At 38.3% G+C, this 13,961-nt stretch overlaps 1 protein-coding gene across 1 annotated transcript; it reads left to right on the top strand.

The window, feature by feature from the left end:
• Nucleotides 1-190: 190 nt before the first annotated feature.
• On the top strand, nucleotides 191-10,044 carry LOC104401233 (tyrosine-protein phosphatase non-receptor type 13-like; the record flags this gene model as incomplete). The annotated part of the gene is made up of 11 exons (XM_010023550.1): nucleotides 191-367; nucleotides 1,658-1,740; nucleotides 2,242-2,388; nucleotides 2,950-3,005; nucleotides 4,107-4,210; nucleotides 5,348-5,484; nucleotides 6,056-6,146; nucleotides 6,858-7,195; nucleotides 7,741-7,956; nucleotides 9,032-9,094; nucleotides 9,964-10,044. Coding segments are annotated over 11 exons (1,493 nt in total), but the record flags the coding sequence as incomplete, so codon positions are not given.
• Between the last annotated feature and the right edge of the window lie 3,917 nt (nucleotides 10,045-13,961).

The following is a 13,961-nucleotide window of genomic DNA, read 5'->3' as shown; positions in this document are numbered from 1 at the left end:
ACTGCTGTAGCTGAACCCAGGACACCTTCAGAGAAATTAGTTTATGTTGGAGGTTGGATTCTGTGTTAGAGAGAAATGAAATAAAGTCATGATAAAAGTCAGAAATAATGCAATGGTGTCTGCCTCTTATTTTTTCCAAAAAAACATCCTATATTAGGAAAACTTATCCTTTTATACTATTTCTCTTTAGAAACAGAGGTTCCAGATGATGAGTATTATGATGAGGATGATCACAATGAAGTTGTCCAGTACCTGTTGGACGTTGTAGATGAAGAAGCCCAGAACCTCTTAAATCGTAATAATGCGACTTCAGGGGCTCAGAGTCTTCTACATCTCAAGAAGGCCACATCAGAAGATCACTTGCCAGGTAATATGAGCCATTAAAAAGGCATTTCATTGACAGCAAAATACTTCTTGAAACAAAGTGCCAAATAAATTAATTTGGCAGGAAGGAGAGTTGATGTTTAATTGATGTGTGAACTGGAAGTTTCCCAAGTAAAACACAGGCAAATGGTTGCTGATTCCAGTGAACTTCAGATGCAGTTTAATAAGGCAAGCTCTGGTTTGATAGATCTGAATTTTGCTCTGAGTAACCTAGGAAAATTAATCCCATACAGGAGTTGTCTTTTGAGTGGAGTTCATGCTGTTTTGCAGCTACAGTCATGTTGAAATGCTGAAGCGTTTCAACATTCCGTTGATTGCTGATAGCACAACTTGGAAATGTGTTGAGATCTCTCAAAACCAAAAAAAATTGCCAAAATGCTCAGTCTGTTTTAGAAAGACTATTGTTTTCAGAACCTGCTTCTGTCTGTACACCTTTCTTTTCCTTCATTCCACCTCCTCAGCTCCAGTTGTTATTAACTGAAATTTAATGTGGAGTAGGATCTGTAGTTCCTTTGTGGTCTCACACTATGTATGTATGCTCCAAAAGTTCAAGCAAGATGCTTGCTGCTCCTGTAGAGGTTCCTTGTAGAACTCAAGATATACCTTCCAGAATTAAAATTATTTCAACTCTTTTGCTGCTCTCCAAGTTCACTGGGTTATTGTTATTGGTCATTACTGTAGAAATCAGGGAACACTGAGGTTCTGTCTGTGCCAGGACCTCAGCTGGGCAATATTATTGGAGCTCCACTACTTCCAATTTCTTGTAGCTAGGATCTGGCCTTTGCAACTGAAGGTGAATTGAATCTGTAAGATACAGCAGCAGCGAATTACTGTAGCAGACAGATACAAGTCAGGTTTTATCTGGTACACCTTAATTAGGTCTTGTTAATACAAAGAGCAAGTGGAATCTTGTTTTATACCTATTCTGGTCTAACTGTTACTGAATGGAAGAAACATTATTGACGCGGGAATCTGATAACTTCTTAGCACTGTGCTGCAGCACAGATACTCTGTTAGCTATGCAAACCAGTTCACATGGAATGACATATGTTCCAGTCAGAAAAGAAAGGCGCCTAAAGTCTGATCATACAGTTGGATCTCTTTTCCAACACATTGTTAGCAAAGGGACTTAACAGATGTTTCTTGGTTATTCTGGTACCTGTATTCCCTGTGTACTGCCAGACAGGTATAACAGGATTCACATCTATGACAAGGTGACTCCTGGCTATTTTTAGATGTGTTTATGTTGTATCTCCTGATTTTCCTGTTCCAGCAGAGATGAATGGAAAGCTGGCAGAAGATAAGTCTGAAGACACAGACTGTGATGGGTCATCTTTGCCTGAAGATTTTTCAGAGGTGGGATGGCAAGAAGCTGGCAGACATTTGTCTGCTGATTTTGCTTTTTCAGAAGCTCTTTCAATGTACTGTTTCCCTTATTGGCGTAGAACTTGTGGAAATAACTTCACATGTCTTTTCATTTAAAACATCTTTGTCAGTAGTAGCCATAAATGGTGTACAAAAAACCTACTTTTTTAATTGTATAAGATTATCATTAATTATATAAGAGAACAATGCATAGAGTTATTTTATACTGGGTTTAATTTATTTTTTTTTTATAAAGGGCTAGAATAAACTCCCTTGTTAATGTTATTTTGGGCATTTAATCTAAAAGATTTGCTTGCTTCCTGCTCAGAGAAGAGAAGCAGTCACAATGAATGCTGTGTAGACTTAGGTGTCCAAAATCTAAATTGGAGATTTCTTTTCCTCCTACTTTTTGCTAGATCTGTTCATTTATTTGACTAACATCTATATGGGCTTTATCCTACATTGCATGTCCTGTTTTATTTCTGTCACTAGATGCCTGGGTTTCATCTCATATATGAGATCAGCAGAAGTCTGTCTGTCCAGCACATCCTGGCTGTTGCAGCTTTCTGTCCAGCTACTAGAGCTGAGAGTCAGATCAAGTATCTGGCTCTGTACTGCTGTGTTCTAGGAGGCCAGCAAGTAAAATTTTCTGACTATGGCAGTGGAAACTTGCAAATTGGCCTAATTAGTGTAAAATGGTTTTATAGAGTTTTTCTTGAAAGGGGAGGGTTAAAATACTGCCTTCTTTGCTGAGTCTTCATCGTCTGTTGAGGAAGGCGTATATAGAAATACCTTACACTTAGAGGTAAAGCCCTGTTCTGCTGTATATAAGAATGGTGGCTTGAGAGAAGGCAGAAGTTTTCACTATCAAACTTACCTCATAAAGGGGCTTTTACTATTAGAAGCAAAGTCAGCTGGAGGAAATGTAGATGGCTGTACTGCTGCTGTGAGTCAGGAATGATTTTAAGACAGCTTTTTGGCCTTGTTACAGTAGAGTCTCTTTCCGAGCATTCTGTGTTCTTGTCCCCTCTTATTTTGAGTTAATGACATGTCTAAAGGGGGAAAGTCTTTCATCAAGTGCTGCTTTGAACTTAGTATCCTTCAGAAAAAGTCCATGTAATTATTAATTGTTTAAAATTTACAGTGGATGAGTGTTATAACTCTGTTCTTTAATGCATTTTGAAATATTTCTACCACTAGCTAACACATGTAAATGGATGTGAAAACTACTGTGAAGTAAAAGCTATGCCAGAAAGGTAAGATTTCTTTACTAGTGTTGCTTGAAAGCAAACCTGTGAAGTCTGAATCTGAAGAGAGATATATTATTAAAAAACCAGAACACCTCAAACTAAAACAAACCCAATGAAATATCTGTGCAAAGCCTTGTTGAATTGCTCTCTGCCTAGTCTTGTTACTTAAAAGATTATAATTTGCAGGCATAATTTGTCAGCTTTATGTGATTTACTATGCCCTAGTTTTACATATTCCTTTGATATGTGGTTATAAGAAGTAACTGGGCTGTGTTCAAATGGCTCCAAATAACTTAATTTGCATTGTACTAACAATTTGGTACTTGCATGTGAAGAAAACATTCAAACAATGCTGTTTTCAGTTTGAATCTTTACAAGCTTCATTAGTGTTACTTTGTCTGGTTTTAGAGGACAGAAACTAAACTGCATAGTTCCACTGGTCCATCTGTTACCATCTGGGTATTCAGGACTTTTTTACATGGAAAGCTTTAGTCAAAGTATATATACTTCTTTTTATGTTTTGATGTTGTTTCTAGGAAGTTTTGGGTTGAGGCTTGGCACAAGCAACATCATTATGACTTAATATGTTTACCACCATCTTCAACAAAGCTAGAAAAATTGCAGTTGAAAACAGATATCCTAGTGTATAGGTAGTGGATTATGTGAATGGTACAAACCTGCTTTTGGGTGTTCTTTCACAGAATCACAGAATGGTTTGGTTTGGAAGGGACCTTAAGATCATCTAGTTCCAACCCCCCTGCCACTGGCAGAGACACCTCACACTAGACCAGGTTGCCCAGGGCCCTGTCCAACCTCGCCTTGAACACTGCCAGGAGTGGAGCATTTACCACTTCTCTGCTTAGCCTTTGAAAAGTAATTGCAGTGATAGCTATTACCAGATTCCTGTCTTCCTGTCTCTTTTTCTACTGTACCTCTTTTAAATCTCTTTAGGACTTTTTTTGTGTGTGTGTGATTACTGTTATGGATCCAGTCCAGAAATATTTGTAGCTATAAATTACTTTCTGGTGATTTTTTTTTAATTAGTTTGCAAATGTGTTGATTATTTCTAGGTGTTCTTTTTTACTTCCATACCTTGTCTTCTTATAGGTCGACTCCACAACCTCCTTTGAGTCAAGCAGATGAAGATGAAATCACGTGGGGAAGTGATGAACTGCCAATTGAATCAGTCAGCCAGGAACGTGTAAATAAAGGCAAGACCTTTAACAAATCATCAGTGGAAAACTGAGGATTGCATTAAACAGACAAAATGCCAGAAGTGAACTTTAAAATGTCCTGTTTTGAGAGTGTAATGGCACATATGATGGGAAATCTCACAGCTCAGTAACCCACTGGAAAGGATCTTTACACCTTTGCATTAATAAATATGCAAGAGTTGACAGGAGCAAGTATTGGCAACATTGTACCTGTACTTGTAGTAGAGTTGAAACCATCTGAGATGCTTTCTTCCGTAGTATCTGTCTGAGAAAAGCTGTAACTATAGATGTTTGACTGTGATCATATTGATATATCACATACTTTGCATACTCCATGCTCAAATTAGGCAATATATTTTCATTATCTTGACTCTCATTCTTCCACTGCTGCTCAGTGTGGCAGAGTGGAATGTGTTTGGCAGAATCCAGTCTTTACTTCTTGGGATGGCATTAGTAAAGTCAGTTCCTGAAATTCTTATACAGATGCCTTTTGTCTGCATTCATTAAAAGAAAAAAAGGATAATCTGTGTAAACCTGTAGACTAAGTCTAAATTTAGGACATTTTTAATTGCGATACCAGAGAGACTCTTGATTTATTAATTTTGTTGTATTTCAGAGAAACGATTAAGGCCTTATAGAAAGCAAGCTCTATTGGGAAAAAGATAGATTTAACTCATCTAACAGTTACCCCTTGAAAGACATGTTGAGTCTAAGTGCTAAAAACAAAGTCACAAGCTGTGATGTTTAAGTGAAAAGTTCTGAATTAATCTCTGTGTGCATTTATCAAGTTTGTAGGTTATTGTGTGAAGAACATGCATTTAAAATATATTTGAACTTTGTTTTAGTTTATTTATTGGAAGTTCAGGAAAATAATCCCTCTGGTTCCTGGGTTTATAAAAGCTAATTTTGCATCATGCTGATTTTGTTACTCAAGTTGGTTTTGCTTGTCCAACTGAGAAGACATCTATGTATTCTCTCTGGTGTATGGAGGCAGTCTAGAGAAAACTGGTAGTACAGTGGTGAACCGCAACAAGGAAATCCAACATTGCATTACAGTTTGTTTCCCTGCATTTAGCTATTTTTTATTTATATTTATGTCAATCAGTCCTGTGGTTCTGCTAAATTTCCCTTTAGTGACAAATGAAGAGATCTCTGCTCTCCCTACTGTGAACGTGCTCCCTGGAGGCAAGTACTCAGGAGCCAAATTGAAGTCAGTAATCAGAATGTTGCGTGGATTGCTGGAACAGGGAGTCCCTTCTAAAGAGATTGAAGTGAGTAACTACTTGTCCTTTAAAGTCCTGTTTTCTAGTATGAAACAGTTAGAAATAGAATGGTTGGCTCATCACTGGGTTAAATACTATAGCTCTTTAACTGGCAGCTTTAAAAGGATGAAAAGACTTCTTTTACCAAAGACTTCTCTCCCTTCCCCCCCACAAACTGCTGAGAGTTAAGATAAGGTTGAACCAGGAATTCAACTCAAAAGCGTGTTTACATCTTTCTTTGTTCTGGTAAATTACCAAGGGAAAATGATGTTAACAGTCAGAGACAAGGTAAATGCTGTGAAATCTACCTGCAGAATGTGAAAATAGTCTTAAGTCAACCATGTTACACAATCTTTTTTGAGAGAATGAGAAATTATTTACTGGATAATAGTTTTGTTTGTTTCATTTTCTTAGCTATGTGAAATCAGGTTCCTTCCTGTGACTGAATTATTATTAATCTCTACATGAGGATTATTTATTTTTTAATGATTCTGTCTATTAAATACTTGGTTACAGAACTACTCTTAACACTTGTTACCATTCAGCACTTTCTAATGGATGTGTAATTGCTTCTTTACAGAACCTTCAGGAGATGAAACCTTTGGATCAGTGTTTGATTGGACAAGCCAAGGAGAACAGGAAAAAGAACAGATATAAAAACATACTTCCTTGTAAGTCCTAACTAATCTGAAGTTCACTGTTGATATTTCATTACCGCCTGTCTGGTAAGGAGAAGTGCATCAGAAGTGGTATGTCCTAGTTCTGTTACTGAGAGGGGAAAAAAAAAACTTGTCTGCCACTTGTTTTCTATACATTTAAAGCAAGCAGTTGTAAAGCAGTTTAAGATGAGTGAACAGTAAGCTACTGTAGTAGGTTGGGATGGATGTTCACAGATTCTTCAGTTGTTTCAGCACATTCTATGTCTTAAATGTTGTATACATTTGGAGCCAGACAAGATTTTTTCAGTTTTACCCATATGAAATTGGAAAACCAGACATGTGTACTATTGTCAGTAAATTTCCTGCAACAAAATTCCGTTTGTTAGGTGGGAGATGTATGGAGAAACAAGAACTGACAAATGTTAGTTCTGAATGAGAAGTATTCAACCTCAGTTTCAGAGGTGCTGCGGCTTGAATTGCAAATGCTGCCTGTCTGCTGATTTAGATTTCTCCCCTAGCCGCCTTTTTCTTTATTGAAAGAGAAGTATCCTAAAGCAAGTATTGTGGTGATTTTTAATCTTTTTTTTTTTTTTTAATAAGATCTGGACACATCTGTGGAGATAAGTACTATGTGAGTGTGTAAGGCTCAGCATCTCTATTGTTTGAAGGTCTAATTATGCGCATGCATAACATGAAGGTATTTTTGTTGTGTGGGAATTGCAGATGATACCACTAGAGTACCCCTTGGGATTGAAGGTGGATACATCAATGCCAGCTTCATTCGCATGCCAGTGGGGAATGAAGAGTTCGTTTACATTGCATGTCAAGGACCTCTCCCCACCACTGTAGCAGATTTCTGGCAAATGGTTTGGGAGCAAAACTGTACTGTGATTGCCATGATGACTCAGGAGGTTGAAGGAGAAAAGATAAAATGCCAGCGTTACTGGCCAGATGTACTCAATAAAACCACCATGATAAATGATAGACTACGGCTTGCTCTTGTAAGACTCCAGCAGCTAAAGGGCTTCATCATTAGAGTGCTGGAACTAGAAGAGATTCAGGTGAGTGAGTCTGAATGCTCAGATCTTTTTTTGAGTGTTGGCATTTTTATCCACGTACTTCTGGCTTTCCTGCTTTCAACTGCAGTGTGTAATCAAGAGGTAACTTGGGGCTTCTTTTTGCCCAGTGATCATAACTAGTCAACATTTCCTCATTGCAGCTTGTGCTATTCTGTGAGCTTTATAGAAGGCAGCTGGACCAGGAGATGATTTCATTATGCTAATGCGACTCTAAATTTTGGCTCCTTAGGTGCCTTTGGCCACATAAACATTAATAGGGGTATGAAATTCAGTCATAATTCAATTTGGCTGGTTCATTCCTCTGTGTGATCATCTCAGTCTGCACAGTGAACCTTATACCATTTAATTACTTGCGAGTCATTTTCAGTTTAGCTCATTGTTTCTCTTGTTTTATTGAATTACAGAACACCTTCATTAGCCAAATACCTCTTTTCTGAGACTGTTTCCTTTGAGAACCCTTTTGGTTTTTTATTCTTCCCGTGTGCTACATTTTTTTTTTTTTTTTAAATTTTTTTTTTAAACCTCAGACAGGTGAAGTACGGCACATTTCCCACCTGAACTTCATTGCCTGGCCTGACCATGACACCCCTTCTCAACCAGATGACCTGCTTACTTTCATCTCCTACATGCGTCATGTCCACAAATCGGGACCTATCATAACTCACTGCAGTGCAGGCATTGGACGGTCGGGGACCCTTATATGTATAGATGTTGTTCTAGGGTTAATCAGCAGAGACCTTGATGTGAGTACCCAAGAGAACGGGCTAACCTATGATCTTGACTTACTGGAAAACTGTTCCATTCCATCTGTCCGATTGTTTAAAGAATATGCTGAGCTTTTTAGAGTAGCATGTCTTAATGGAACATCAATCAGGGTGCAGAAGTAACTGTGAAATGCTTTTTTGATGATCCGGGGTGGGGAGCTCTAACTTCTGCTGGTTCTTGGTTCAGGGAATCTTGTTGTTGGTCTTGTGTGACAACTCAGCAATCCAGCATTGGTAGGTGCCATTTGAGATGGTCAAGGTTATGTTGCAAGAATATCTCCTGCCATAGCAGACTCCTGGTGTATGGTTTGGGAACACAGTGTGTTGCCATAATGACTCGTGCAATTGAAGGAAAAGCTTTTAGCCTGCCTTACCTAGCAGAACTATTGCATTAAATGGTGTTAGGGCTGAGAGTTGTTAGCACTCAGTTGGTCAGAGATCAATGAACTGTTGAAGGGCACGTAGAAAGCAGAGTATCTGTTTAGGCAACTGAATCAAAAACTCGGTGTACAGACATCTCAACTGGAGATGAGGGTATGTTATTTTACTTTTCCAGCACAACCAGGGATATGCCTTTTAGGGTGATCCACAGGAGGGTGCTAGCTTCCTTATGTTTATGTTCTTCAGTGGCCTGGTGCAGCAAATCCTTGTGAATTTGTAGAAAAGATCAGCTTTGTCATGCTTAGCTCAGTGGGGTTTCTAAGCACCCACTAAATGTCTTATAACTTTATAAACCTGGGAAAATAGTGTTTTGTTAGTTTGGACTGAGGGCTCTATCTTCTGCATACTTGGCTCCCAGTAAAAGTAAGCACAGATAAAGAAAACAAGAGAGGGAAGGTATGTGATGTAGGAGAGCCACATCCATACTGCCCAGAGACAGCACATGCTGGTTATCTACCAGGCATTCATAGGCTATAGTAAATTGTTACTTGTTTCACTACTAAATGTTTAATTCACCTAGTTGGATTCCTTGGTTTGATGGTGGGAATGTTTCCTTTATATGCATGTAAGTCTTATTTTTAAAAACATTTTAACTTGTTGCTTGTTTTGGTAGTTTGACATCTCGGACCTGGTGCGCACAATGCGTCTGCAGAGACATGGAATGGTTCAGACAGAGGTGAGTCTGACTTTCCCAGCTATATGCTAAAGGAAGGATAGTGGAATTCTAACTCTGATGTGCCAGGAAACTTTCTGATGCACACAACAGTTGTCTTTGTGCCCTACAGTGCAACATTTGTGTTGTGAGAATTGTATCAGATGCATACCAGTAAGTATCAGTATGTGTTTAACAGTTATAAACATATGCAATTTTTAACATGCTCTGCTGTTTTCATGTGTTTAATTAAACAATGTCTTGAAATCTCCTTTGGGCAGATTTTCAAACAGAAGTTAAATTAATGTTTTAGGAATAATCTAGATCTAGAGCAAATTAATTTTACCTTAGACATGGACATCACAAAGTCTTGGTAAAATCTGCACTTCTTCTTTAAACATGAAGGAATTGTCAAATCATAGTTTAAAGACCAAACAACCACAAGAAAAAAATGAAACCACAAAACTATCAGCCCCATATCACATCCCAAAACATGTATTATTCCCCATGCCTGTACCACTGAGATTAAGATAAGAATTTGCATTGTCAGAGTTCTGTATTAGTTGGCATTGGTGCAAGACCTCTTGAAATTCGCCTGATGTTTTCATTTCTACTTATGTTAAGTACTTACTCTGCTTGAGGTAATCTGAGTGTGAAGGAAGGATGAATGTCCCATATAAAATATACTTTTAGTGGCAGGGGAGTGCCTGCCTTCATTTTAAGTTGAGGTTGCAGATTTCTCCACTGTGGATTTTGTTTTCTGGGTTGCTTGGGTTTTTTTTTTTATTTAACTGTAGAATTACTATTGAAATCAGGTGCTGTGCAGGTGAGAGTGAATTGCTTTGGTGGTGCAAGCATTTTTCACGTGTTCTGTGGTTTCCTTTCCCTTGCAGGATCAATACATTTTCTGCTATCAAGTTGTCCTTTATGTCCTGAATCATCTCCAACAGCAAGAACAACAGAGAGACAAATGAAATACTAAAGCAGAAGTGCTTTTAAAATAAGAAAGGAGGTCTAGAGGCTCTCACATGTTCTGCCAATAGTTTTCCAGTCCCTTTCTTCAGTTGCTGTCAAATGTCTTTTCTATAAAGTCTCTTCATCATTCCAAATAAGGTATATAGTTATAAGGAAAAGGGATAGCTCATATGGTACCACTATGTCTTCAGCCGCATGGACACGTATGTGAGATTTTTGTATAACAGTAAATAATATTTAATAAAGCTGCATTTTTTGCAGCTTCCTTAATATGTGATAAAAATGAAATAAAAATTATTTTAATTAAAAAAAAAAAGAAGAAAAAAAGAAAAAAAGTAATCTTGAAATGCTTCCTGCAGTTTTGCAACTGTTTTGGGGTATTTGTTTCTTATGGGGTGGGGGAGTGGGAGGGATGAAGCAGTATTTTTGACCTGGCAAACATTATTACACAGACATTTTAGTAGTTTCTTTTAAAAGCTTGTTTATGGCACAGATGTTTTGCCCCTTTAGTACAGTTACAGCTATTTTGTAGAAGGTATCTTGAAATTGGCATTTAAGCTTTGAGATACCTGTTAGCATGATAGTAGTGAATGTTTACTGTATCACAGTTAATAATGTTTACTTCATAGATTTTCATGTATATATTTATATACTTTTACAGAAAAAGCTGAATTATCAGGTGCCTAACCTTATAACTGATTAGGCATCTCCTTCTGTAAATAAAAAATACACCTAAAGTATACTATGAGTGGGTCTGGGTATTTTTGTGTCCTTGTGCCTGATTTTTCTTGGCCTTACAGGTCATCCTGATCCTTCATTGTGGTTGCTGCCTTTAAGAAATTTGCAACAAAAGGGCTATGCATGCTTTAAATTTTCAGTGTTCTGTTTTTCAGTTTCTTCCTGTTCTTCAGTGTCCATTTGAAAAAGAGTTGTGGGTTCCTTTCTATACAGTTTTCCATGCTGTGGTGAAAGGAAGAGGGTATTTTCCTTCCTCTTTGTTTCTCGGCATACATGGGCATTGAGACCTGTATCACATTTTTTGGGGTGTGCTTGCACCTGGATGCTTGGCAATGATCTGAGAATAGTGTAACCTACTCTGCTTAAAGCAACCAAGTTTGAGGTGGGAGGTAGGATATCAGGTTTGACGTAAGTTGGTGTTTTAGTGATGCTGTAAACAGCCAAAACTATTTTGAAAGGAAATCCTTGTTTCATGCTGTATGGGAACCTTTGATGATGAGTAGCTGCTACCAGCCAGCACAGGGTTAACAGGTGTCAGCAGTATTCCTGTCCCAGCAGTCCTTACTGGAACTGAAGCTTATGACTTGTGCTGTACTAACTTGACGACATTCTGCATTGCAGTGGTGGAAGTAAGTTCAGAGGCCTGCAATTATCCAAGGTTTTCACTGTTCAGAACAGAAGCCCAAAGTGGTGTGGTTTCCCAAACCTGAAACAGTCACCATCTTGCTTGTTTAATGGTATTCTAGCTAACAATACATACTTAAAAAAGGAAAAGAGCCTTTTTCATTTACCATAGTAATACTATGGTTTTTATTCCTTCCAGCATGCCAGCACAGTTGAAAAATTGTGCATTTTTTCAGAGCAGTATAGTCTGAGGAAAGAAAACTAATTCTGTGTAGATAGAAGCAAAGGCAAATTGACTAGCCATGTCAACAGGACGCCTGTATGAAGGAGCTTTAAAACGAAGTCAGAAGATATTCAACAGAAGTTGCCAACAGGCAAAGTAAGTAAACACAGCTGGTTGCTATGCTGCTGCTGCTACTATTATAATATTAATAGTGAGTTTAGAGGATTTGGGTATGTCTGGTTTTTAGAAACAATAAAATGGTTATGGTAACTAGACAGCGTGGTTAAAGTAGTTGAATTCTTCCTTCAGATATTTTCAGATACGTGCCAAACAATGCAGAAACAGAAACTGATTTTTTGTATAGTATGCTACATGAGGCCCACTTTGGTACAGTGCAAACAGATCATCAGTCCAAGATTCCAGGATTTGCTGCTTGTCCTCTCAAATATGACGATCTCTGGTACTTTATACTCAACTGGCTTTTAATGATGGGCACACAGAAAAGCAGAGGATAATTAACTTAACCTGATCTCCCCATCCTCTGAAAAAGGAACCCCCTCCCCTCTCCCCACCTCTCAGTCTTTTCAGTTTCTCCCATTACCCTTGGAAGGTGAGCATGTGATTAGTGAATAAATAGACCTGTCTATTCATCCGATAACGTACTGTATTGTATTGGTAATGTATTGTAATGTATTAGGTATTGTATTGGACCCCAATCCCAGAAGTCCAGTTGGAAAACCCAGCTATCCCTACTCACTTATTAACTGTTCTAACTCTTTTTAAGAAACTGGGGATCTTGTGGAGGAAAAGCATCCTTGTCTGAACAAGGATAAATGTAGCCCTTCTACATCTGCCTTCAATCTCTTTGCTCCAGCTCTTTCCATCTGATATCATCCTCCCAGTACCATCAGTATGTAGCCAAAAACAAGGTCATGCAGAATATGGAACTCCTAAACTGAAGTTTTCTTTTCTTGGCTAAATTCCTGACTTTATGTTAATAATAATACCCTGGCTTTATGTTAAAACAGATGGGCCCCAACGGGAAGCATTTAGGTTCCTAAAAAGTTATGCCGTGAAAGGTGGCACTGGCCTCTTTTGAGAATTGGTCTGAATTTCTTTGTGTTTTTGTCTCAACCTTGGGGAATGGGATATCTAATAGAGTCCTCCCTAGTCTAGTATTTGTTGAGGACACTGGGAGGGTGTCTTTTTTCTGCTGAGCAGGTGAAACTCGCCATCTGTGACACCTGAAGTGGTCAGTTTGGTTGAAACAGACCCCACAGCTCAAAACTTACTACAAGAAAATGGACATGCTTATGGAGTGTGATTGTTTAACCTTGGTTTCTATGGAGATCCTGGCTGGAAATACCCACCAATACTTATCTTTTTCTCCACAGAATGAGAAGAAAAATTACTGATAAGCTAGTTCCTTGAATAGTGTGCTTTCTTAGTATGCTGACTATACAATCTGGGGAGTGGAGGGGAAGGCAGAAGAACACCTTCTGCAGCTGGCATTCAGACCTGAATCTGAGCATCACTTTTTGTGCTTTGTTTCTGCTGAGTGGTGTCAGCCAGCCAAGTGAGCTCTGTAAGGAGCTTTGTTTCATAATGAGATGTTACGGAAGGGGTGCTTGGTTTTGATTTAATGAAGTGCTGGAAAACTGGCTAAGAGAAAGTGATCTGGTGGATAAATCATTGGGCTGGGAGCAGATTTAATTGCCAATTTCCTCAAGTGGGTCCCAGGAAATGGGTTTTGTCTTCTTTGTACTGTGATAACCTCCATAATATTTTTTCTCTCTGGTAGGGCTTTGACTGTTACTTCAGTATAATAGCCAGATTCCCAAAGTCTAATCTCTAAACGAATTAAGTTGATCACAGAAGTAGCCAGGTATTGAGTAACAAGGACTAATTGTATGGACTAATTTTGCTTCCCAGCTCTCTTCAAAGCCATACTGTCCTCAAGAACAAATACACTGGGATAATCCATAAAAGAATACATGGCTTGTCCTACAGCTGTCTCTATAGATGTATTCATGATTCCTTTGTGTCATATATCTTTATATACATATATATACATATATGCTTTTTATTTCTTTGAGGGGAAGTACATGTTCACCTGAGTTCTCCACAAATTCTAAACAAATTTTATTGTTCTTCATAGAGTTCATATGAATGCTTTGCTATGAAAAACACGGTAGCATGCCAATTTTTCAGCCTTTCCTCCCTAAAGAAGTTGCTGTATAAATCTGTTGTGTTACCTCTTGTGTCTCAAACATCAGTAATGGTTTTGGTATTGGCTTTAGGGTGACTGTCAATTCGAGTTTCACTGCTCTT

The sequence above is a fragment of the Nestor notabilis genome, unplaced genomic scaffold (genome assembly GCF_000696875.1).
Source record: "Nestor notabilis isolate BGI_N333 unplaced genomic scaffold, ASM69687v1 scaffold11041, whole genome shotgun sequence".
Lineage (NCBI taxonomy): Eukaryota > Metazoa > Chordata > Aves > Psittaciformes > Psittacidae > Nestor > Nestor notabilis.
The sequence above is the reverse complement of the archived record's forward strand: the minus strand, read 5'-3'. Positions and strand labels throughout refer to the sequence as shown.